This window comes from Panulirus ornatus, chromosome 5, assembly GCF_036320965.1.
Source record: "Panulirus ornatus isolate Po-2019 chromosome 5, ASM3632096v1, whole genome shotgun sequence".
Lineage (NCBI taxonomy): Eukaryota > Metazoa > Arthropoda > Malacostraca > Decapoda > Palinuridae > Panulirus > Panulirus ornatus.
The window spans coordinates 40571031-40598530 of record NC_092228.1 but is presented as its reverse complement, the minus strand read 5'-3'; the positions used below and the strand labels follow the sequence as shown (position 1 = coordinate 40598530).

Below are 27500 nucleotides of genomic sequence, written 5' to 3'. Positions count from 1 at the left end.
TTCTTTGTGTGGTGATGGGCAATACTGGCCCGTAATGTAGGATGGTATAGGGGCGAGAACGGCCCCGTCGCCCACTTGTCGGCTGAGCGATAGTAGACCTTAGTGTAGGGCGGCGTAGAGGCCAGAACCCCGTGACGCCTCTGCCTTTTGATGGGGTGAGCGGGACTGAACCTTAAGACACGGGTGCGTAAGGGTTAGAACTGCCTGAACAGGTGGCGCTGGTCGGTGGATGGGTGTTAATGAGCCTTATTGCCGGGTGGCTTAAGGGCCAACACGGCCCGGGTCCTTGACCGGCCTGCTTGTATAATACCCCCGGCTGGTTTTTGTACGATCATACGTATGTCTCTCTCTCTCTCTCTCTCTCTCTCTCTCTCTCTCTCTCTCTCTCTCTCTCTCTCTCTCTCTCGTATACAATGCCATTAGGTAGTTTCTCTCTGTATTTATCTATCTATCTATCTATCTATCTCTCTGTCTGGGTATCCATCTATGTATCTATCTGTCTCTCTGTCTATCTCAGTCTGTCTGTCTATTTATCTATCGCATGAGAAGGAGGGGCAGTTTAACATTACCACAAGAACTGTCTCCCATCTGTCTCGAGCCATTGTCGTGGAGATTGGCCTGTGTGTTCCCTGCTTTTAGGGGCGGGCTGGGTAGTGGGCGTGGCTAACGCCGTGGGTAGTGAGGTGATTGGTCCTTGTGGTGGGAAGGGGCGGGGCTGCCTGACGTCATAGATAAGGTATTTAACTCATTCGTTCTTTTGATGGGTAGGGGGACGGGCTTGCATGACGTCACGGTTTATGGTTAATCTCATTGGTTCGTCTGTAAGGGGAGGCGGGGACTTCCGTGACGTCATAACTACCATGTGTAGCCCATTGGTCGTGTTCGTCTGGGCGTGACGTCATGCGTAGTGACGTGCCCGCCTGGCCCGTGATGGTGGCCCCTGGGTGTGGGTCTACGTGGCTGGCTGGCTGGAGTCGATTATTAAGATCATTGGTTCGATGTCAGGTGCAAGGGGGGCGTGTACGTGACGACTGGGTACAGGGCGCGGGGGGGGGGGAGCGGGTTTGACGTCAGTGGATGACCCTTTCCCAACTGGGGTGGGGAGGGGGGGGTTAATGGTGGGTTACGTGATGGGTGGTTAGTTTAACTCTTTCGATCGTGTTCTTGTGATTGGTGGAGGACGTGGGCATGCATGACGTCACATTGACTGTTTAGCTTATTGGTTGATGTGACAGGTGGGGGGCGGAGCTTGTGTGACATCATAAACGAGTTAATGAGGCAATCGATTCATCGGGGGGGGGCGGGGCTTGCGTAATATCATAACCTTTTTAATTAGGTTATTGGTTCATCTCTCAGGGGAGGGCGGGGCTTACGTAACGTGCTTAAGGTGATTATTGGTCCGTTTAACAGGTGGGGGGCGGGGCCTGCTTAGCATCAAAGGTAATTAATGAGGTTCTTAGGTCCTTGACAGGTGTGGGCGGGGTTCACATTACGTCATAACGTGACTAATAAGATTATTGGTTTAACTGAATGATAGGGGCGGGGCTTGATTACGTCATAACAAGTTATTCTTAAGGTTATTGGTTCAGCTGACTGATGGGGGCGGGGCTTGCATTACATCATGACTCACAGGCGAGATGATTGGTTCATGTGATAGACGGGGGGCGTGTGTGGCATGCATTACGTCATAACTCTGCCGTGGTGCGATTGGATTATTCACGGGGCTTGCATGACGTCATTCCTTTCCGATTGGTGTGGTACTCATGTGGGCGTAAACAAGAAGACCCCTGATGGTCCGGATGTAGACCTCTGATGGTCCGGGTCTGTATAGATAAAACCACACCTTTCAGACCTCCACGCCTTCCCATCTACCACGATAGATGGAGACTAGCCAGTTCCTACTTGGTGATGGAGAGTATATATGGAAGGACAGCGTGGCTGGGGATGTTGGAGTGGTGGTGGAGATGGAGCAGGGGTGTGGGGGGGGGAAGGAGGTAGTGTTGGAGGTGGAGTTGGTGTGTGGGGGGAGGAGGTAGTGTTGGAGATGGAGTTGGTGTGAGGGGAGGAGGTTGTGTTGGAGATGGAGTTGGTGTTAGGGGAGGAGGTAGTGTTGGAGGTGGAGCAGGTGTGTGGGGGGAGGAGGTAGTGTTGGAGATGGAGTTGGTGTGAGGGGAGGAGGTAGTGTTGGAGATGGAGTTGGTGTGAGGGGAGGAGGTTGTGTTGGAGGTGGAGTTGGTGTTAGGGGAAGGAGGTTGTGTTGGAGATGAAGTTGGTGTGAGGGGAGGAGGTTGTGTTGGAGATGGAGTTGGTGTGAGGGGAGGAGGTTGTGTTGGAGATGGAGTTGGTGTGAGGGGAGGAGGTTGTGTTGGAGATGGAGTTGGTGTTAGGGGAGGAGGTAGTGTTGGAGATGGAGTTGGTGTTAGGGGAGGAGGTAGTGTTGGAGATGGAGTTGGTGTTAGGGGAGGAGGTAGTGTTGGAGATGGAGTTGGTGTGAGGGGAGGAGGTTGTGTTGGAGGTGGAGTTGGTGTTAGGGGAAGGAGGTTGTGTTGGAGATGAAGTTGGTATGAGGGGAAGGAGGTAGTGTTGGAGATGGAGTTGGTGTTAGGGGAAGGAGGTTGTGTTGGAGATGGAGTTGGTGTTAGGGGAGGAGGTAGTGTTGGAGATGGAGTTGGTGTTAGGGGAGGAGGTAGTGTTGGAGATGGAGTTGGTGTTAGGGGAGGAGGTAGTGTTGGAGATGGAGTTGGTGTGAGGGGAGGAGGTAGTGTTGGAGATGGAGTTGGTGTGAGGGGAGGAGGTAGTGTTGGAGATGGAGTTGGTGTGAGGGGAGGAGGTTGTGTTGGAGGTGGAGCAGGTGTGTGGGGGGAGGAGGTAGTGTTGGAGATGGAGTTGGTGTTAGGGGAAGGAGGTTGTGTTGGAGGTGGAGTTGGTGTGTGGGGGGAGGAGGTAGTGTTGGAGGTGGAGCAGGTGTGTGGGGGGAGGAGGTAGTGTTGGAGATGGAGTTGGTGTGAGGGGAGGAGGTTGTGTTGGAGATGAAGTTGGTATGAGGGGAAGGAGGTAGTGTTGGAGATGGAGTTGGTGTTAGGGGAGGAGGTAGTGTTGGAGATGGAGTTGGTGTGAGGGGAGGAGGTTGTGTTGGAGATGGAGTTGGTGTTAGGGGAAGGAGGTTGTGTTGGAGATGGAGTTGGTGTTAGGGGAAGGAGGTTGTGTTGGAGGTGGAGCAGGTGTGTGGGGGGAGGAGGTAGTGTTGGAGATGGAGTTGGTGTTAGGGGAAGGAGGTTGTGTTGGAGATGGAGTTGGTGTGAGGGGAGGAGGTAGTGTTGGAGATGGAGTTGGTGTGAGGGGAGGAGGTTGTGTTGGAGATGGAGTTGGTGTGAGGGGAGGAGGTTGTGTTGGAGATGGAGTTGGTGTGAGGGGAGGAGGTTGTGTTGGAGGTGGAGTTGGTGTTAGGGGAGGAGGTAGTGTTGGAGGTGGAGCAGGTGTGTGGGGGGAGGAGGTAGTGTTGGAGATGGAGTTGGTGTTAGGGGAGGAGGTAGTGTTGGAGATGGAGTTGGTGTTAGGGGAGGAGGTAGTGTTGGAGATGGAGTTGGTGTTAGGGGAGGAGGTAGTGTTGGAGATGGAGTTGGTGTGAGGGGAGGAGGTTGTGTTGGAGATGAAGTTGGTATGAGGGGAAGGAGGTAGTGTTGGAGATGGAGTTGGTGTTAGGGGAGGAGGTAGTGTTGGAGATGGAGTTGGTGTTAGGGGAGGAGGTAGTGTTGGAGATGGAGTTGGTGTTAGGGGAAGGAGGTTGTGTTGGAGATGGAGTTGGTGTTAGGGGAGGAGGTAGTGTTGGAGGTGGAGTTGGTGTGTGGGGGGAGGAGGTAGTGTTGGAGATGGAGTTGGTGTGAGGGGAGGAGGTAGTGTTGGAGATGGAGTTGGTGTTAGGGGAAGGAGGTTGTGTTGGAGATGGAGTTGGTGTTAGGGGAGGAGGTAGTGTTGGAGATGGAGTTGGTGTTAGGGGAGGAGGTAGTGTTGGAGATGGAGTTGGTGTTAGGGGAGGAGGTTGTGTTGGAGGTGGAGTTGGTGTGTGGGGGGAGGAGGTAGTGTTGGAGATGGAGTTGGTGTGAGGGGAGGAGGTTGTGTTGGAGATGGAGTTGGTGTTAGGGGAGGAGGTAGTGTTGGAGATGGAGTTGGTGTGAGGGGAGGAGGTTGTGTTGGAGATGGAGTTGGTGTGAGGGGAGGAGGTTGTGTTGGAGATGGAGTTGGTGTTAGGGGAAGGAGGTTGTGTTGGAGATGGAGTTGGTGTGAGGGGAGGAGGTTGTGTTGGAGGTGGAGTTGGTGTGTGGGGGGAGGAGGTAGTGTTGGAGGTGGAGTTGGTGTGTGGGGGGAGGAGGTAGTGTTGGAGATGGAGTTGGTGTGAGGGGAGGAGGTTGTGTTGGAGGTGGAGTTGGTGTGTGGGGGGAGGAGGTAGTGTTGGAGATGGAGTTGGTGTTAGGGGAGGAGGTAGTGTTGGAGATGGAGTTGGTGTGAGGGGAGGAGGTTGTGTTGGAGATGGAGTTGGTGTTAGGGGAGGAGGTAGTGTTGGAGATGGAGTTGGTGTTAGGGGAGGAGGTAGTGTTGGAGATGGAGTTGGTGTTAGGGGAGGAGGTAGTGTTGGAGATGGAGTTGGTGTTAGGGGAAGGAGGTTGTGTTGGAGATGGAGTTGGTGTTAGGGGAGGAGGTAGTGTTGGAGATGGAGTTGGTGTTAGGGGAGGAGGTAGTGTTGGAGGTGGAGCAGGTGTGTGGGGGGAGGAGGTAGTGTTGGAGATGGAGTTGGTGTGAGGGGAGGAGGTTGTGTTGGAGATGGAGTTGGTGTTAGGGGAGGAGGTAGTGTTGGAGATGGAGTTGGTGTTAGGGGAGGAGGTAGTGTTGGAGGTGGAGTTGGTGTGTGGGGGGAGGAGGTAGTGTTGGAGATGGAGTTGGTGTGAGGGGAGGAGGTTGTGTTGGAGATGGAGTTGGTGTTAGGGGAGGAGGTAGTGTTGGAGATGGAGTTGGTGTTAGGGGAGGAGGTAGTGTTGGAGATGGAGTTGGTGTTAGGGGAGGAGGTAGTGTTGGAGATGGAGTTGGTGTTAGGGGAAGGAGGTTGTGTTGGAGATGAAGTTGGGGTCGTACCGTAGTGCTCAAGGGTCGTACCGTCGTGGTCCAGGGTCGTACCGTCGCGATCAAGGGTCATACCGTCGTGCTCAAGGGTCGTACCGTCGTGCTCATGGGTCGTATCGTCGTGCTTATGGGTCGTACCGTCGTGCTCAAGGGTCGTACCGTCGTGCTCAAGGGTCGTACCGTCGTGCTCATGGGTCGTACCGTCGTGCTCATGGGTCGTACCGTCGTGCTCATGGGTCGTACCGTCGTGCTCATGGGTCGTATCGTCGTGCTTATGGGTCGTACCGTCGTGCTCAAGGGTCGTATACCGTCGCGCTCAAGGGTCGTACCGTCGTGCTCATGGGTCGTACCGTCGTGCTCATGGGTCGTACCGTCGTGCTCATGGGTCGTATACCGTCGTGCTCAAGGGTCGTACCGTCGTGTTCAATGAGGTAACAAACCACGTCCCGGGTCGTAACAGCTCGCATGTTACGGGTCTTGTGACGCTCCCCTCGTGTTCGGGAGGGATCCAGACGCGTCACATAATGGTTGTAACAGTCTTGTCATAATGACCCATTATAATAACCACACGTCAGGTGACCCAATTCCGCTCGCTGGTTATATAATTACTCTCATTTAAATGTGATTTTCCCTTGGAAATTACATTAGAATTACTTGCTTTCCGTTACAAGTGTTGTAGGTTGTAGCCTGGTTGTTATGAGTTATATTTATAACACCTTATATGTACCAGTTGTCACTGGTTGTTAGTGACAGAACACGTATGTACGTATTGCCCCGTGTTGTGCTAGTCTGTTGGTTGTAATAACCCCCCAAGCAAGAGTGTTGTGAGATGTGAGGGTGTTCATCTGAACATCGAGTGAACACTACGGTGAACAGTTGTTATATAATGTTCAACGTTCACCTTGGTTAGGTTAGGTTATGCATGCTTGCCACGTGGTGGCTGATCTACAACCATTCTTCAGTATGTTGTAACGTGGCTGCCTGGGTTGTATCCAGTCTGGTCGTCTCAACCAACAGGTGATTACACTAGGAAGATGGCGGCGGCCGGGAACCATTAACCTGTGATTACCAGTGAGCGGGTTATAATAATGGGTGGTTTGCCAGCTTGGCAACTGTGTCTGGGGGAAATCTCCTGGTGTTGGCAACAGCGTTTGTGGTCTGTGTTTAATAGACTGTGTGTGTGTGTGTGTGTGTGTGTGTGTGTGTGTGTGTGTGTGTGTGTGTGTGTTACATTCTCGTTCTGGTAACGCTGTGTGGGAGCGTGTGGTGTGGTTGGTAACAGTGTGATGTGATACATGACAGTGGTGACCCCACGTAGGTAATTGTGACCAGAGAAATTCATGAGATGGTAACAAGGCGGTCGTTTGTTACGGTAGTTGTAACGTGTAATTGTTACAACGGCTTTCTCAAGGGGTCGATCCTCTCTGTTACCTAACTGGTAACAGTTTCTAGGCTGGTAACAGGGTAACGCTGCTTAGTAAGGTAATACCAGTAACCGTTACATCTTTATAACAGTCACAACAGATGAATACAACTCACTTTTATATTTTTCTTTTGTGTCTCCCCTGATGATGTGATTATGACACGAAAGTGCACTTGGGAATTTATCGTGTTTCATTTTCCCCCCCCTGGACATGTGTGGCGCGGGAATAATGAAGCAGCAAGTTTTGAATTATGACTGGTATTAGTATATGTCTGTGTGTTTATATGTATATAATATTTTTAAAATTTAGATGTATAGGTATGTTTTTGTGCGTGTGTGGACGGTATGTATAACATTTGTATGTGGTGGGTTGGGCCATTCTTTTTGTCTGTTTCCTTGCGCTACCCCCCAAACGCGGGAGAACCCCAAAAAAATAACTTAAATATATTTAAAAAATTTAATAAAATTTTAAAAAAATTTATTTTAAATATTTCCAAAATTTGTAGGTTCAGGCTTTGGGTATGGAAAGGTTTGCCAAGGATATGTGGGAAATAGATTTGGGTTGTGGGGTTTAGGTTGGTTTATATTGGGGTAAGGGGAAAGGTTGGGAAAAATAAAAAAGGGGGGTTGAGGGAAAAAAGGGTTTTTTTTGAATGGGTTTAATGGGGGGGGAGTAAAAGTTGCCGGGTTTACCCGGGGGTGGGGAAAGGGGGAGGGAACCCTTGGATGGAAAAATGGGGTGAAAAATTTTTTTTGATGGGTGAAAACATGAGGGGTGAAAGGGGGAAAGGATGAGTGAAGACGATTGGATAGGGTTGATCGTGTGTCAGTGGAGAAAAGGAGGAAGGGAGGGAAAAGGAAAGAGGAAGGAAAGAATTTGGGGGTGGACCTATGTATGAACATGTTTTTGGGGGGGGGGGGGGTTTAATTTTTCGTCTGCTTGGTAATCTGAAAGGGGGGGGGGCGCGAAAGTTTAAAAAAAAAAATTTTTAAAATTTTTTTAAATGTACATGTGTATATATTTTTTATGTCTGTTTTTTTTATTGTATATTTTATATATATATCTATACGTTGGATTTAAAGGATGTATTTGTGCTTTGTGTGGACTGTATGTAAAATACATTTGTATGGGGGTGGGTTGGGCCTTTCTTTCGTCTGTTTCCTTGCGCTACCTCGCTAACGGGGGAAAGACAGCGCCCAAAAGATAACATATATTTATATATATTATATATATAAAAATATATTATATATATTTTAAAATATATATATATATAAATACTAAAAAAATTTTCAGTAAGGTATAACATAACTTGGATAATGAAAGTTTGACATCAAAGTAATTTACATGTTTGTTAATAATAGATATTGGGTTGTAGTATGAGGTTGTTAATAATAAATATTGGGTTGTAGTATAAGGTTGTTAATAATAAATATTGGGTTGTAGTATAAGGTTGTTAATAATAAATTTTGGGGTTTTTGTAGTAAAAGGTTTTTTAAAATAGATTTGGGGTTTTGTAGTTGAGGTTGTTAAAAATAATTTTGGGGTTTGTAGTTTTAAGGTTTGTTAATAAAAAGAAAAGGGGTTGTAGTATAAGGTTGTTAATAATAAATATTGGGTTGTAGTATAAGGTTGTTAATAATAAATATTGGGTTGTAGTATAAGGTTGTTAATAATAAATATTGGGTTGTAGTATGAGGTTGTTTTTCTTGGTATAATACCACTTTGGAGAGGTGTTCTTTGGGGGGGGGGGGGTGTGTGGGGGGGGGGGGGGGTTGTAGCGTGTATGTCATGGTTGTATAGGAACGATTTAGGGGGTGAGTTGTGATGGTTGTAGCATGTTGTAGTGGGTTGTTAGTCCTTGTTTTTTTTGGGGGTTTTTTTGGGTTTTCGGAAAAGGGGTTTTTTTAAAGGGGGGTTTGGAGAGAGAGAGAGAGAAGAAGAGAGAGAGAGAGAGAAGAGAGAGAGAGAGAGAGAGAAGAGAGAGAGAAAAAAAACCCATCATATATGGGGAAGGTCAGTGTGTGTGTGTGTTTTGGTGTGTGGGTGTTTTTATAATAGTGAGGGAACTTAAGATAAAGTGTTGCTTAGGGAGGGGGGGGGGGGAAGCGGGCCTTGGGGAGGGGAGGGGGGTGTCTACTGATGGAGACACCCCCCTCCCCCTACCATCCTCTCCCCCCCCTCCCCCTGGGGGGGAAGGCTCTGGTAATGGCCGGGGGTCCCACAGGGGAGGAGGGAGGGAGGGGGGCCGCCCGCCCCCCCACAATGGGAAGCAGATTGTGGGGGGGGGGGATGTTGGAAGGTGGTGAAAGCCACACACACACACACACACACACACACACACACACACACACACACACACACACACACCCTGGCTGGTTAGGGCTGAAGATGGGGTGAGTGCCGGTAGTTAAGGGTGTTTGATGAGGTAGTTGGATCATTATGTGGTTTAACAGTTGGGCGGTCGTGCATACACGTACGGAAGGAGGGGGGGGATGTGGGTGTGGGGGGGGATAACGCTGGTTTACAGCAACACACGACGGTACGACTCCTCGCAACACACGACGGTACGACCCCTCGCAACACACGACGGTACGACTCCTCGCAACACACGACGGTACGACCCCTCGCAACACACGACGGTACGACCCTCCCTGGGGTTAGAATAACGACCTGACCCCGTGACCTGACCTTAAAATATAAGGACGGTATGATATATATACATTGGTATATATCAAGGGGTCAGTATACTTCCCTAGCATACCCAAGATGGCGGCCTAGGTGTACTAGCCAGTAACGTAACCACACGTTTGACGATTGTACACAAATCATTGTCATTTATGACGTAATTCGTTCAAAAAACGCTGAAGTAAAACTGTCGTGTGTGTGCGTATGAGCGTAGCTTTTACTATGTGGAGAGAAGGAAGCGTTTAAAGTCCAGTGAGCCGTAATAACGCCGAGCGTTTAAACGCCTGGGGCGGCCATGCGCGGCATCGTAACCTTGGAAAAGCCTGGTTGTAAGCTGACGTGACGTCACACCCCGACGTCACGCGCGACGTAATACCCGCTGGGCGGTGATTGGCCGCCTGGGGGGCGGCGGCGCGCGGTCATTGGTCGGGGGATGGGCGAGATGGCGCGACGTCACGGCGTGACGACACCTGTGACGTGTCGGCGCTCGATGGTGATTGGACGGCCCGGGGCTGTGGAGCGCGGTGATTGGCGGCCGTTGGTCAACAGATCTCGCCCAACGGCCTGGCTAGAGAAACTGTCTGTTGACCAACAGGGGAATGAACGGTACAGGTGAAAGGCTTGTGAAAACTGGAGATTGAAATGTGCGTAAGTTGGGCCCGTTGTCTGACTGGGGTCGTACCAGGCTGGGAATGATTTAAACCTCCTTGAGCACGACGGTACGACCATTGACCACGACGGTACGACCCTTGACCACGACGGTATACGACCCTTGACCACGACGGTATACGACCCTTGACCACGACGGTATACAACCCCTGACCACGACGGTATACAACCCTTGACCACGACGGTATACAACCCTTGACCACGACGGTATACGACCCTTGACCACGACGGTATACGACCCTTGACCACGACGGTATACAACCCTTGACCACGACGGTATACGACCCTTGACCACGACGGTATACGACCCTTGACCACGACGGTATACGACCCTTGACCACGACGGTTATACGACCCCTTGACCACGACGGTATACGACCCTTGACCACGACGGTATACGACCCATTACCACGACGGTACGACCCTTGACCACGACGGTATACGACCCTTGACCACGACGGTATACGACCCTTGACCACGACGGTTATACGACCCCTTGACCACGACGGTATGCGACCCTTGACCACGACGGTATACGACCCATTACCACGACGGTACGACCCTTGACCACGACGGTATACGACCCTTGACCACGACGGTACGACCCTTGACCACGACGGTTATACGACCCCTTGACCACGACGGTTATACGACCCTTGACCACGACGGTATACGACCCATTACCACGACGGTATACGACCCTTGACCACGACGGTATACAACCCTTGACCACGACGGTATACGACCCTTGACCACGACGGTATACGACCCTTGACCACGACGGTATACGACCCTTGACCACGACGGTATACGACCCTTGACCACGACGGTGTACGACCCTTGACCACGACGGTATACGACCCTTGACCACGACGGTATACAACCCCTGACCACGACGGTACGACCCTTGAGCACGACGTACACCACCGCCATTCTAGTTATGCTACAAACGATAGATATATTATAATTTATATATAGTGTGATTGTTTGATATAATACATCCATTGTAGTGATGATTTATTATGGATGATAGATCTTATACAGCGCAAATGTATGATGGATGATGACAACAGGTTAGAAGTGTAAGTGTATGATGTATGAGGACGCGAGATTATAAGTGTAAGTGTATGATGGATGATGACAACAGGTTATAAGTGTAAGTGTATGATGTATGAAGACGCGAGATTATAAGTGTAAGTGTATGATGGATGATGACAACAGGTTAGAAGTGTAAGTGTATGATGTATGAGGACACGAGATTATAAGTGTAAGTGTATGATGTATGATGAATGATAATGACGTGTTAAATGTATGATGTGTTAACAGGAACATCATTAAGATGGTCTTATGAAATACACCTTGTTAACATCAGTACACACATCCCGTTTTCTAGAGCCACAATACACCATTGTTAACATCAGTACTCACATCCCGTTTTCTACAGTCACAGTACACCATTGTTAACATCAGTATTACACAACCCGTTTTCTACAGCCACAATACACCGTTGTTAACATCAATATACACAACCCGTTTTCTACAGCCACAATACACCATTGTTGACATCAGTACACACATCCAGTTTTCTATACACATACTGAGACCAGCTTAAGACTATAAGCTATTTCATATTATAGCTTGTATAGAAAACGAAGTGAGGTATAGAAACCGCCAGACTGGCAGTGACTTGTATGATAATTATTAATGATTACATTAAATGAAATCTTGTGTGAAAATCCTTTTTGTGTAACAGTTACATTTATGTCTTCATTGATTACATTTATGTATATTAATTAGATTTATGCTTTACTTAAGTTAATGTATTTATTAATTACACATTTATTTATTGATTATATTTGTGTTTATTAATTACATTTATGTATCAATTGATTACATTTTTCTATTAATTACGTTTATGTATTTATTATTTACATTTATGCATTTATTACATTTATGTATGAGTTACGTTTATGTGTTTATTATGTAATTATTGAATACATTTATGTATTTATTAATTACATTTATGTATTTGTGTATTCATTGATTAAGATTTAGTTATATGTATATAATGTTTGGGTTGTAGTAAGGTAAGGCATTATCACAACACACTAATGGTTGTACTAAGTTGTGGAGGCATTATCACAACACACTAATGGTTGTACTAAGATGTGGAGGCATTATCACAACACTGACTCTGATGTTTGAGTGAATTAGTCAAGTTATTTAGACAAATTAGAAATTGAATCCATGTTCAAAATAGGTATAAAGAATAATAGTAATTATAATGTTTATTGTGATAATGTATCTGTCGTAAATGTGATCTATTAAATGATTTATCGCGGTAAATGATCCCTTGGTTCCTCAATGATTGTAATGGGGTAACTAACGTGAACTCGTTATTCGATGTCGGGTGTTAGGTGTATAGAAGATGGGAGGCGGGGTGGTGTGCTGCTAACATGGTGGGGAGGCAGACGGACCCATGGCCATCATCTCTTATCTCTTGTTATCTCTTTATCTCTTGCAGATAAAATCTCCTCCTCTCACGTAATGGAAATCAACACGACCTATGCCGCTCCCTTGGTCAAGAAAGGTAAGACATAGATAGATAGAATAGATAGATAGATAGATACAGAGAGAGAGAGAGAGAGAGAGAGAGAGAGAGAGAGAGAGAGAGAGAGAGAGGTCGTTTTAAGAGTTTAATATTTAGTCGTCCTTGTATATATATATATATATATATATATATATATATATATATATATATATATATATATATATATATATATATATATACATATATATATATGTAGGTATGTATGTATGTATTTGTGTGTGTCTCTTTGTGTGTGTGTGTTTGTTCATGTACGTACGTGTGTGTGTGTAGTGAAGTAATTACCTTTGTTGATAAGTAAATATATATATAAAGGTAATTGCTTCACTACATATTTTGTTTATCATTTCAACAAAGATATTTTTTAATTGATTTAATGTGCGGGTACCTTACTGGTGATGTGTTAACGACTGTACGACCGTTTAGGGCACGACGGTACGACCTTTGGTGCAAGGGATATTATTATGACCTGACCCTTGACCTAACGACCTATCAGGTCAACACACAAGGGTCGTACCGTCTCCTGCTGGTTACATAGTAACTAGGAACATTGTAATACAGTTTGAGTCTTTACACATCTCTGTTGTTCCCCTCCTGTATTATCGCTCTTAACCAGTACACACACACACACACACACACACACACACACACACACACACACACACACAGACGCACTCATGCGTAACACGTGAGAGTCTGACTCAAATTTGGAATGTAATTTTGCGTATGAAGATCATGTCTGGTAATGTCTGGTTGTGTAGACATGATAACTGAACATGTTTATTAAATATTACTGAATAAAGAAAATACAGAACACAATGTTTAGTTAACTGATAATGACAATAATAGTAACAGTAATTAAGATAATAATAATAATAATATTAATATATAATATAATAATAATAATAATAATAATAATAATAATAATAATAATGATAATAAAGATAATGAAATAATAATGATGATAATAATAATAATAATAATGATAATAATAATAATAATAATAATGATAATGATAATAATAATAGTGATAATAATAGTAATTATAATAATGATAATAATGATAATAATAATAATAATAATAATAATAATGATAAAAATAATAATAATGATAGTAATTATGATGATAATAATAATGATAATATTGATAATGATAATAGTAATGATAATGAAATAATAATAATGATAATAATTAATAATGATAAACTCTATCTGGCATCGAACCCCCGTCCCTTGCGTAGCATCGTCGTAAACATGCATGTTACTCCAGTAGGACTGGGGTTCGAACCCTGACCTCCCCGTGTTCACGTCGTGGTTTACCATCTTCACGACCCATAGCGACGGTACTCACGTGGAAAACGTATATATATATATATATATATATATATATATATATATATATATATATATATATATATATGGCCCTTCCCCGTGCCCTTGAGTATGGATATGGCCTTCCCCGCGCCCTTGAGTATGGATATGGCCTTCCCCGCGCCCTTGAGTATGGATATGGCCTTCCCCGTGCCCTTGAGTATGGATATGGCCTTCCCCGTGCCCTTGAGTGTGGATATGGCCCTTCCCCGCGCCCTTTAGTATGGATAATTACCTTGAAGTACCTGCTCCTCCTCCCCTCCTGTATTGCCGCCCGAGTTGATGTAATGTGTTTCCGTTTCCCTCCGGTAAACTGGGCGGCCATGGGACTAATTTTCTTGACATTTTAGCTTTCACTATTGAGTCAGCGTTGCACTATCTCACTTAACTCACTCACTATTATCTTAGTGTCTCACTGCTGCTATCTTAACTCACTAGTTAAACCACCCGTGGGACAGGTGTACCCCAGTTAAACCACCCGTGGGACAGGTGTACCCCAGTTAAACCACCCGTGGGACAGGTGTACTCCAGTTAAACCACCGGTGGGACAGGTGTACCCTAGTTAAACCAGGACTAAAACGCGAACGTTCTAGTTAAACCACGAAGTGAACAGGTGGACCATGAACAGATCACGAATAACTCAGAAGATATAACAAAGGAAAATCATATTTGTGTCACAGATGAACATCTTGGGGACAGAGAGAACACAGATGAACATCTTGTTGACAGAGTGAACGCAGATGAACATCTTGGGGACAGAGAGAACACAGATGAACATCTTGTTGACAGAGTGAACGCAGATGAACATCTTGGGGAAAGAGAGAACACAGATGAACATCTTTGGAACACAGGTGTGGCCATCTCTCCCACAGGGGGTGAACACAGAACACACATGTTCTGTGTTCACCAGGACGCGAGGACCATATTGACGCGTAGCACAAATGTTCTCCTTGGGGTAGCGAACTTTCGAGAACTGTTCTGCGTAGAACACGTGTGCTGGAAAAGTTCGGGACGTGTTTTAACATCCCCCCCCCCACTCCTCCCCCTCTTCAAGCCAGAACAAATGTTTGCGTAGACAGACAGACAGACAGACAAGACAGCACACGTGTTCACCCCACCGTGAACAAGGCAGAACATGAGTTCTCACTTGGGTTCGTTCTCTTGTTATTCCCTCCATACGACCCAGAACTTAACATTCCTTGACCCCCAGACACACACACACACACACACACACACACACACACACACACACACACACACACACACACACACACATATGTTACCACAGGTGTTTTAAGAGGGGTTGAAGGGGAGGGGGGGGGTTGTTTATCACTCTACGGGGTAAACAGATGTTTACATCCCCTTGGGTGGGGGTGTGGGGTGGTTTGACATAGGTCAGCACAGGTGTTGTGGTAGAAGGACCGGGGGGTTGGGGGGGGGGGAGATATGTGTTACACCACGAGATAAACAGATGTTCTTTCTTTCCCCCTCCCCTCCCCTGTCCCTGGTGGGGTGTGTGACAGAGGTTGGCAGTCCACCGCTGGGGTCCCCACATCTGCCGCCCTGCTCTGCCACAGACCTGAGCGACATGGCCAGCGAAGCTGTCGTCCCGGACTCATCTTTCCAGCAACGTATACTGCAGGTGAGCCAGCTGGCACAGACGGGAACCCTCACGCGAAGAGAGAGAGAGATGGTTCTTGTTAATATTAAGTGGTTCCAGGTCTGTGTCTAGGGTGTGTGATGGCACCATGGCTGTTTGATCTGTGTGTGTGGATGTTGTTATGTGTCTAGGGTGTGTGATGCCACTATGGCTGTTTGATCTGTGTGTGTGGATGTTTGTCTGTGTCTGGGGTGTGTGATGGCGCCATGGCTGTTTGATCTGTGTGTGTGGATGTTCGTATGTGTCTAGGGTGTGTGATGCCACCATGGCTGTTTAATGTGTCTAGGGTGTGTGATGCCACCATGGCTGTTTGATCTGTGTGTGTGGATGTTGGTATGTGTCTAGGTTGTGTGATGGCGCCATGGCTGTTTAATGTGTCTAGGGTGTGTGATGGCACCATGGCTGTTTGATCTGTGTGTGTGGATGTAGGTCTGTGTCTAGGATGTGTGATGGCGCCATGGCTGTTTAATCTGTGTGTGTGGACGAGGGAGTCTATATAGGTATGGCTGTGGTGAGTAGATGGGATTTGGGGGGGGGGGGGTGTCACGTGAGGTGAATTAGTCGCTGTTTGCAGATGAGGCTAAAGTAGTGGCAGTCATCAGAGAATGTACAGATGTTGTTGATAGAGTTTGGAAGTGTGTGTCTGTGTGTGTCTGTGTGTGTGTGTGTGTCTGTGTGTGTGTGTGTGTGTGTGTGTGTGTGTGTGTGTGTGTGGAAGGAGAAAGTTTTGAGTAAATCTAGACAAAAGAATATGATGATTATGTTCACCAGGGGAATGAGAGTGGATGATGTGTAGGCTTGATTGAGAAGGACCAGGTCCCTAGTGGTGGACCTGGTACCTGGTAGTAGACCTGGTACCTGGTAGTAGACCTGGTACCTGGTAGTAGACCTGGTACCTGGTAGTGGACCTGGTACCTGGTAGTGGACCTGGTACCTGGTAGTAGACCTGGTACCTGGTAGTGGACCTGGTACCTGGTAGTAGACCTGGTACCTGGTAGTAGACCTGGTACCTGGTAGTGGACCTGGTACCTGGTAGTAGACCTGGTACCTGGTAGTGGACCTGGTACCTGGTAGTGGACCTGGTACCTGGCAGTGGACCTGGTACCAGATGGAACCATTGGGATAATTGTGAACCAGAATTAATTAGTTTTAACTACGCCATGATAGGGTCATTTGGTAGGTCAATTGTCATTTAGATACGTCACGATGCCAAACCGGCCATGAACGACCTCTGATGCAACAAGGTCAACCATCGTTGAGTACGACCGTAACGACCCATCACCAGCCACCACGACGCAGGTACGACCCCTGGGGTATGAAGGCCTGACCTTTGACCTGACCACTACGCGAAGCCTGGCTATTATAACCAAGGGGTCGTACCGTCGTGCTCAGGGGAGGTCGTACCGTCCTTGGCTGGTAGATACAATAGTGAAATACAGTTGCTGATGAATACAGTACCTAAGATACAGTAACTTGTTCTTAGATAACAGTAGGTTCTGCATACATTAACTTGTAGTTAACAGTTCTTAGATACAGTAACTGTTAGATGTTGGTAGATAATTGACTGTTAGATACAGTAACTGTTAGATGTGGGTAGATAATTGACTGTTAGATACAGTAGTGGGTAGATACAGCTTAGATACAGTAGTCGGTAGATACAATAGCTTAAATACAGTAGTCGGTAGATACAGTAACTGTTAGATACAGTAGTGGGTAGATACAGTAACTTAGATAAAGTAGTGGGTAGATACAGTAACTGTTAGATACAGTAGCTTAAATACAGTAGTGGGTAGATACAGTAACTGTTAGATACTGTAGTGGGTAGATACAGTAACTGTTAGATACAGTAGTGGGTAGATAAAGTATCTACTTCATATAGTTGTTACTTGAAGGTTAAATGGCTTTATATTTCTCTTTGTTTTGACAAAAACATTGTTTTTGTTTCCAGGTTAGTTTTCTGTATGTACATGCATGTATTTGTTTATATATTTACCTGTTTAGTTGTTTTATGTATTGCAATGGAGAGTATTTTGATAGCTTGAGGGGAAATCTTGTGGAAAATGAACTCCCCTTCTCTTATCTGTGATAAAGATGTTTTCCCATAGTGTGATAAAGGAAGGATGTAGGGCAGATAACTGAAGGGGTAATTGAAGGGGATAAATGGGTAAATGAAAGGAATAACCGGGTAATTGAAGGGGATAAATGGGTAATCGAAGGGATGAAGGGGTAAACAAAGGTTGTGATGGGATAAATGAAGGGGATAAATGGGTAAATGAAGGTGGTAAAGGGGTGAACGAAGGTGTTAAAGGGGATAAAGGGTAAATGAAGGCGATGAAGGGGTAAATGAAGGGGATAAATGGTAAATGAAGATGATGAAAGGGTAATGAAGGAGATAAAGGATAAATGAAGATGATGAAGGGGTAGATATAGGTGATAAAGAAGTAAATGAAGGTGATAAAGGGGTGAATGAAGGTGTTAAAGGGGAAAATGAACGTGATAAAGGGGTGAATGAAGAGGATAAAGGGTAAATGAAGATGATAAAGGGGTAGATATAGGTGATAAAGAGGTAATTGAAGGTGATAAAGGGGTAGATAGAGGTGACGAAGAGGTAAATAAAGGTGGTGAATGGGTAGATAAAGAGGTGATGAAGGGGATAAATGAAGTCGATCAATGGGGGATAACCGAGTAAAATAAATAAGTAAGATGTATTTAATGGCTACCGATGGGAGGGTGAAATGCTCCTGTGGAGGTACATGTCTATCTTCGCTTCATTACAGGCTAAACACGTCGGGTTTTCCAAAGCTGGTGGCTTCATGTTACCTCCTTGCTTTCCTGAACAGCTCAAACAGCAGCAGCAGCTTCAGCAGCAGCTCCTCCTGCACCAGTACCAGCAGCAGCAGCAGCAGTTGGCAGAACAGCACGAGAAACAGCTACAACAACACATCAAGGTAGGCACCCACCACCTGTGTCTTCACGACTCCACACACACAACCCTGCTACAACTTCCAGCCTCCCTCCTGCCCCACAGACACCCCACAACCCTGCAACAACTTCCAGCCTCCCTCCCACCCCCACAGTGTGCACCACCTGTGTTCACAACTCCCCACAACCCTGCTACAACTTCCAGCCTCCCTCCCTCCCGCCCCACAGACACCCCACAACCCTGCAACAACTTCCAGCCTCCCTCCTGCCCCACAGTAGGCACCACCTGTGTGTTCACAACTCCCCACAACCCTGTCACAACCCCCTCCCTCCCTCCACGGTATGCACCACCTGTGTCTTCACGACTCCCCACAACCCTGCCACAACTTCCAGGTTCCCTCCTGCCCCACAGTAGGCGCCACCTGTGTGTTCACAACTCCCCACAACCCTGCCACAACTTCCAGCCTCCCTCCCGGCCCACAGTATGCACCACCTGTGTTCACAACTCCCCACAACCCTGCAACAACTTCCAGCCGACGCCCCGCCCTGATCGAGCCATCTGTTTGGTCGAGGTGTGAGGTGCCACACTCATGTTCCTTACAGTGTATTACATAGGACGGCAGTACGACCCCTGGGGGCACGACGGTACGACCCTGGGGGGCACGACGATACGACCCCTTGGGGGGCACGACCCTCCCGGTGCGATGCTTAGGTACCGCTTGTGTTAGGGTCGTCACGCCCAGGTGTCGTACGACTTCGTGTGCTCCGATGGTCGTGCCGTCGTGTGCTCAGATGGTCGTCCTCTCTCTGTTCTCGTCCCCCCCCCCCCACATGGGTAATTACCCCCCCCCCCCCCCCGTCCCCATGGATGTTTTGACATCCCCGCTCACAGCCCCAGTGACAAACACCCCCCTCCCCCACCACTTAAACTACCGAACTACCTCGTCAGGGAATGGAATCGCCTGCTAATGTCATTGCTCAAAACACGTACAGTGTTGTCCTTGATAAGATCCTAGTCGCTTGTTGTGGATGCATATATATGTTATTATATCTATTCAAGGACAAAAGAAGAATGTTTATTGATATCATGTCTACATGATTTAGTAGATACAGTAGATACAGCTGTATTATACATCCTCAGGACGCTAGACGATATGTGGCATCATTTTAATGCCCTTCTAGTCCTGGGTACACGAAGCCGCGCCCTTCGCGTGACGTGATTGGCTGGTCTGTCGGTAGTCCCCGCCCACGGCGGCTCGCTATTGGTTGCTCGTGAGAACTGCTCCGTTTAGCCCCGCCCAGCGTCCCTCCAGTGTTTGCAGCGCTGTGTTGACTGTGTTAGTTGTCATGCGCCATAGGAACCATGTCTGGGAATGAGAGTGTTGGAGGATGAGTGTCCGTCTGTGTGTGTGTGTGTGTGTACAGGAGGGTTGTAATGAGCCAGTTACACTTCCCTTGTTGTGATCCGTGTCAACAGGACATTACGACCCCAGAACGCAAGGGCGAGCGAGGCTGTCTGAGCATGATGGTCAATGGCCCTTAGCTCGTCCCTTAAGGGTTAGGGGAAAAGGTCAGATCTTCTTGCCTAAGGGTCGTATACCGTCGTGGTCAAGGGTCGTATACCGTCGTGGTCAAAGGTCGTATACCGTCGTGGTCAAGGGTCGTATACCGTCGTGGTCAAGGGTCGTATACCGTCGTGGTCAAGGGTCGTATACCGTCGTGGTCAAGGGTCGTATACCGTCGTGGTCAAGGGTCGTATACCGTCGTGGTCAAGGGTCGTATACCGTCGTGGTCAAGGGTCGTATCGTCGTGGTCAAGGGTCGTATACCGTCGTGGTCAAGGATCGTACCGTCGTGGTCAAGGGTCGTACCGTCGTGGTCAAGGGTCGTACCGTCGTGGTCAAGGATCGTACCGTCGTGGTCAAGGATCGTACCGTCGTGGTCAAGGGTCGTACCGTCGTGGTCAAGGATCGTACCGTCGTGGTCAAGGGTCGTACCGTCGTGGTCAAGGGTCGTACCGTCGTGGTCAAGGATCGTACCGTCGTGGTCAAGGATCGTACCGTCGTGGTCAAGGGTCGTACCGTCGTGGTCAAGGATCGTACCGTCGTGGTCAAGGGTCGTACCGTCGTGGTAATGGGTTTATATAACCCCCATGTGTTTGTCTTTAAGTCGTTACCAGACAAAGAATTTCAGAAAGTAAACAACCCCTAACCATCCCCCCCCCCCCTCCTCCAGACCAGTTATATTATAATGACCCTTATTTAACCCTCGGGCGACGTAAGTGATTGCTGTCTCGTAAACCTTTACGTCAGGTGAAGCAGCAGCAGCAGCAGCAGCGTCTTCGGGTCGATGGTTCGTAATGTAGCGACGGTGAGAGGGGGTCCGGCCAAGGTCGTACCTGGTCGATGGCAAGGGTCGTTATGCTGGGCGTTAGGTCGATCAAGGTCACAGGGCCACTGTCAAGGGTCGTTATGGATTACAGGGTCACTGTTAAGGGTCAAAATGGTGTACAGGGTCTTTGTCAAGGGTCATAATGGTATACAGGGTCGTTTAAGGGTCATAATGGTATACAGGGCCACTGTTAAGGGTCATAATGGTATACAGTCACTGTTAAGGGTCAAAATGGTGTACAGGATCTTTGTTAAGGGTCATAATGGTATACAGGGCCACTGTTAAGGGTCATAATGGTATACAGGGTCACTGTTAAGGGTCATAATGGTATACAGGGCCACTATTATGGGTCATGATAGTTTACAGGGCCATTACTAAGGGCTAATAGTTTACAGGGCCATTACTAAGGGATAAATGGTTTACAGGGTCATTTAAGGGAAATATATATACACATGTATATAAGTTCCCAAGTGCACTTTCGTGTAATAATCACATCATCATCATCAGGGGAGACACAAGAGAGAAATATAACAGTCAGTTGATGTACAACGAAGAGACGTAGCTGGGACTTGTGTGTGTGTGTGTGTGTTTACTGCTGTTTATGCGATAAATATGTTAGTTATTTGATTATTTTTATGTAATGGTCAGAATACATTACCATAGATGATAACATCCTCAAGAATTCAAAAGTAATTAGTCGTATTAATAACCAGTAATTGCTGTAATTAATCCGGTTATATATAGAACTTAATTACGGTAATTCCCGGTCGTTATGAATAGAATGTAATTACATTGATCAGTGACCTTGATGTGGTTATTGGGTTGTTTAAGAATAGGGTTCGGTGTGTTGTTTACAAGACGTGGAGATGCCAGAGGTCACAAGAGGTCAAGATATGATGGTCTGGATATCATCTGTCGATCTTTTATCTATCGGAATTGATCGATAGACTGGTACTTAGTACGTGTATATACTCATTTGCCCTCGTAGTTAACCATGCGTGTATCTGTGTGTCCTTGCCCGCACGTGATCTCTGATGGTTATGTGAACGTTTTAAACTACTGCTGAACCAGCATCGATTTATATATATATATATATATATATATATATATATATATATATATATATATATATTTATATATATATATGTATATATATATATATATATATATATATATATATATATATATATATATATATATATATATATATATATATCTTTTTTCTTTTTTCTTTCAAACTATTCGCCATTTCCCGCATTAGCGAGGTAGCGTTAAGAACAGAGGACTGGGCCTTTGAGGGAATACCCTCACCTGGCCGAATTCTCTGTTCCTTCTTTTGGAAAATTAAAAAAAAAAAAAAAAAAACGAGAGGGGAGGATTTCCAGCCCCCCGCTCCCTCCCCTTTTAGTCGCCTTCTACGACACGCAGGGAATACGTGGGAAGTATTCTTTCTCCCCTATCCCCAGGGATAATATATATATATATATATATATATATATATATATATATATATATATATATATATATATATATATATATATATATTCCTATGAGTCCAGGGGGAAAATGAAACACGATAAGTTGCCAAGTGCACTTTCGTGTCATAATCACATCATCATCAGGGGAGAGACAAGAGAGAAATATAACAGTCAGTTTGATATACATCGAAGAGACGAAGCTACGACGCCACACAGTTCCCAGCCATGTATATGACACTTGACATGTATATGTGTGTGTGCCAGTATGCGCCAACGGTAAAGCAGTATGACACAGTACACATGTACGTGACCTGCACTCCGTACAGCGGCAGACGGGTCAGGTATGTGTCATGGAAGGTAACCCCCCAGTATGTATGACCACGTATGTATCAGTTATCATACATCCGGCATATGTATCCACCGTCCTTAAAAGTATACATATCTTGACTGTTACATATGTGACACCTCAACCATATGGCATCCGACACACCTGGTTTCTACATATGACACCCCCTCATATATATATATATATATATATATATATATATATATATATATATATATATATATATATATATATATATATGACACACCTGTTATATATTGATTTATGACAACCTCCTTCTGTGTTATTTTATATATATGACTCCTCTGCCTTATATTGGTTTATGACACCGATTATATATTCATTTATGACTTTATGATTATATATTTTGTTATATGACGCTTTTCTCATATATGTATGTATTGATTTATGACACCCAACTGTGTATTTATACCTGACACGTATATTGATGTATGACACCCTGATTTATATTGATATATCTGACACACCTGCTATATATATTGATTTATGACACCCTCCCTCCCCCATTTGATGTATGACACCCTTTGTTGAGTTATGACATCCCCCATTTTCTATTATGTATTAAGAATCTTTTATATATTTTTTGACACCAGTTGTGAAGTAAGGCATGACACCCATTCTTATTGATTTGTGACACCATTGTTATGTATTGGTTCATGACACACCCCCTTCTCCCCCCTCAACCCAGGTGTATATATATATATGGCGTCCCTTCTGCCTATATATGTATATATATGACACCACACATATATGTCACGTTGTCTGACACGCAGGCCGTGTATGTGTGAGAATACGTGACACGTCATGTGTACACAGGTTCATGACACGTGCCCAGGTGTCATGAAGGGGCGTGTCCACAGAGGTCAGGTGTCATCAGTGGTTGCCCACTTCGTCTCTTTAAAGAAAGATAAAAAGAAATAATCCAACTTTCCCTCCATCTTGGAGGCGCGCTTTGGTCAGAACCCAGTCCCCAAGACAAGACACCGATGTGGCTGCCCCCCCCCCCCCCCTACTCTCTCTCTCTCTCTCTCTCTCTCTCTCTCTCTCTCTCTCTCTCTCTCTCTCTCTATCTCTCTCTCTCTCTCTCTCTCTCTCTCTCTCTCTCTCTCTCTCTCTCTCTCTCTCTCTCTCTCTCTCCTGTGTTCTACAGGTTATGATGTCGACTGCTCCTGCTCTTGTGAGCTGCCTCAGTGTGCCTCAGGCTGTTTTTTTTAAGACCTGGAACCCCACAGCACGGGAGCGGTTGCTGTGTCGTCCCTTGGTTTAGTGTGAAGCGGTCGGCCACTCGAGTGTTGACCGTTATGACACATCCTTCCTCACGGATACAGGGAAGATGTCGAATTATTTTTCTTTCTCTCGTCCTTTTTTTGAATGGATTAATTGTACCTTTTTTTTGTCCTGAGCCGATTTAAGGAACTCGTGCCCATGGGGGAAGGGTATACATATGTATGTGTCAGGATGATACATATGTATGTGTCAGGATGATACATATGTGTGTCAGGATGATACATATGTGGCCCGGGCCTGGCCACACCACCTACCCTGGGCTACATAAAGCCGGCTGCTGGTACACTGAGGCTCAAGCAGGAGAGGTTGCCCGCCTCCTGTGTTGTTGTTGTCGTATGACGTCACATTGTGACGTATGAGGGGTGACTGCTGCTGCTGGGTTTGTTATGGTCCCGACCTTTCGGGAGATTCGCGAGGGATCCTCTCTCTCTCTCTCTCTCTCTCTCTCTCTCTCTCTCTCTCTCTCTCTCTCTCTCTCTCTCTCTCTCGACTCGAACCCCCCCACACGTATATACACTTACGTAGGTCGAAACTCACCCACCCACCCACCACCCGTCTGGGTGGACGTGTGTTGTATATGTATGCGTGCGTGCGTGCGTGCGGGGTGTTAACTGTCATCATCATCATCATGATGACCAACCCCCCCCCTTTACCCCCCCTTCCCCCTTTCTCTAGCTGTGTTTTTCTCTCTCTCCCATCTCCCACAGCTACAACAGAGCGTACTCTTCCACCAGTTCCAACAGGAGCACCAGCGCCTCCTGGAACAGCAGCATAATGAACTACAGAACCACCTCAAGGTTAGTTACCTCCCCTCCTCCCCCCCCAGCCTGAGCGGTTAGAAAACGGCCTCCCCCCCCGCCCGCCCCCCACAGCCCCCCCTCTTTGAGTGGCGCTCTGCACCTTGTATTGCACTCTGTGTGTGTGTGTGTTTCTCTCTGTTGGCTCCTAGTTTCTGTCTTCCCTCTCCTCCCCCCCGCCCCCCCCCGCTCCACGACCCCCCCAGCATGTGTGTGTGTGTGTGTGTGACGACACCCCCCACCCCCCCCACCCCTCCCCCCTCCCTCCCCCCCTCCCCTCCTGTGGTTCCCTGTTGTTGTGTGGGGGATAAACCATTTCCCCCTCCCCCCCCCCCTGGCCGGCACATCTTTAGGTAGGGGTTGTTGTTGTTGTTGTTGTTGTTGTTGTTGTTCCTCCCCCCTCCCCCGTGTGGCATTTTCTGTGTTGTGGAAATTAACCATTGCTTGTAGAGTGGCACTTACACTTGTGTGTCGTTCTTACCCTCACGTCTCTTGGGCTTGTGTTGTGTTGTGTTGTGAGTTCCAGCATGGTACAACCTGACTGGTTGTGGCGTTGCGGTGGTTCTGTGTTTAATTTAACCCTTCCAGCAACACTGGTTTGACCTGGTCAGTCCGACGTCGTAAACAACCCCTAACCCCCCCTTCAGTACCTGGACTTAACAACCCTCTTTGATTACAACGACGTAACGCACCGTACAACTCATTCACAACCCGCTGAGTACAACTACAACCCGCCGAGTACAATTATAACCCACTGACTACAATTATAACCCACCGAGTACAATTACAACCCGTTTGATACAACTACAATCCGCTGAGTACAACTACAAACCTCAGAGTACATCTACAACCCGCTGAGTACATCTACAACCCTCAGAGTACATCTACAACCCGCTGAGATCAATTACAACCCGCTGAGTACAATTACAACCCGCTGAGTACAACCTTTTGAGTACATCAGTTCGCCAGGTTTCAGTACGAGAGCGTATAATAACACTGGGAGCATCAGAAGCCGACCTGATTATGTGGGTGGAGTCTGAGGTCAGGTCATCTCGCGCAAGAGGTCAGGTCATCTCGCGCAAGAGGTCAGGTCATCTTGCGCAAGAGATCAGGTCATCTCACGCAAGAGGTCAGGTCATCTTGCGCAAGAGGTCAGGTCATCTCGCGCAAGAGGTCAGGTCATCTCGCGCCAGAGGTCAGGTCATCTCGCGCAAGAGGTCAGGTCGGAGGAGGAGGCAAAGGTTCACATGAATGACCTGGTCAGCATGGTGTAATGGGGTGGGGGGGGGGGGGGGGGCATGAATGACCCAGGTTTTGACTTTAAATTTTTGTATATTTATTTATTTATTGTTTGTCTCTTGAGTTGACCGTCATGGTGACCCCGGGATGGGCATGGTGACCTGGGGGGGGGGGGACGTTGGGTGTGTGTGTGTTTATGTCATGCAGTGTGACCTGTGACCTAACCCCCCCCCCCACACACACAACCCCCGTGCATGACAACCCCAGAACACACACACACACACACACACACACACACACACACACACACACATACGTACACACACACGTACACACACACACACACACACACACACACACACACACACATACGTACACACACACACACACACACACACACGTACACACAGACACATACGTACACACACACATACACGTACACACACACACACGTACACACACACACATACGTACACACACACACACAACACACACACACACGTACACACACACACATACGTACACACACACACACACACACACACACACACACACACACACACATACGTACACACACACGTACACACACACACACACACACACACACACATACGTACACACACACACACACACACACACACACACACACACACACACACACACACACACACACGTACACACAGACACATACGTACACACACACACGTACACACAGACACATACGTATACACACAGACATACGTACACACACCTGTGTGTAAACATGTCGCCCCATACAATACACACGGATCATCACATACAATTACACATATGTACACCTTACATTACACATATGTACGCCTTACATTGTCCCGTAGATATGGCATCTACCAGTCTACCAGACTGGTAGATGGAGCAGGTCGGCCACGTGTTCAGCGTCTGGCAGGTAGACCAGCTGTGTGGACACTGGGTGCCATCTGCCCTGTAGGTGTTTACTACACCATCTGACTGAACCCCCCCCCCCCCACACTGGCCCAAGGTAATTTGCATATTGTACCCACCCACCACCACCAGCCAGCCAGACTGGTGTGTGACCTCACAACACCGGTAGAGCCAGTGTTGTGTGTGACCTCACAACACCGGTAGAGCCAGTGTTGTATGTGACCTCACAACACCGGTAGAGCCAGTGTTGTATGTGACCTCACAACACCGGTAGAGCCAGTGTTGTGTGTGACCTCACAACACCGGTAGAGCCAGTGTTGTGTGTGACCTCACAACACCGGTAGAGCCAGTGTTGTGTGTGACCTCACAACACCGGTAGAGCCAGTGTTGTGTGTGACCTCACAACACCGGTAGAGCCAGTGTTGTATGTGACCTCACAACACCGGTAGAGCCAATGTTGTGTGTGACCTCACAACACCGGTAGAGCCAGTGTTGTATGTGACCTCACAACACCGGTAGAGCCAGTGTTGTATGTGACCTCACAACACCGGTAGAGCCAGTGTTGTG

General features: G+C 47.0%; 1 protein-coding gene across 17 annotated transcripts in view; it reads left to right on the top strand.

Annotated features, from left to right (window-relative positions):
- Positions 1-27500, top strand: part of HDAC4 (histone deacetylase 4) — a 245157-nt gene that overhangs the window by 149465 nt on the left and 68192 nt on the right. For 9 of the 17 annotated variants that reach the window (XM_071662021.1, XM_071662016.1, XM_071662017.1 and 6 more), the window contains 4 exons: positions 12418-12483; positions 15396-15514; positions 18310-18480; positions 24684-24773. In XM_071662021.1, the coding sequence (XP_071518122.1) occupies positions 12418-12483; positions 15396-15514; positions 18310-18480; positions 24684-24773 (446 nt within the window). The remainder of the gene's footprint in view (positions 1-12417; positions 12484-15395; positions 15515-18309; positions 18481-24683; positions 24774-27500) is intronic. The other 8 variants (XM_071662023.1, XM_071662022.1, XM_071662030.1 and 5 more) reach the window with 3 other exon arrangements.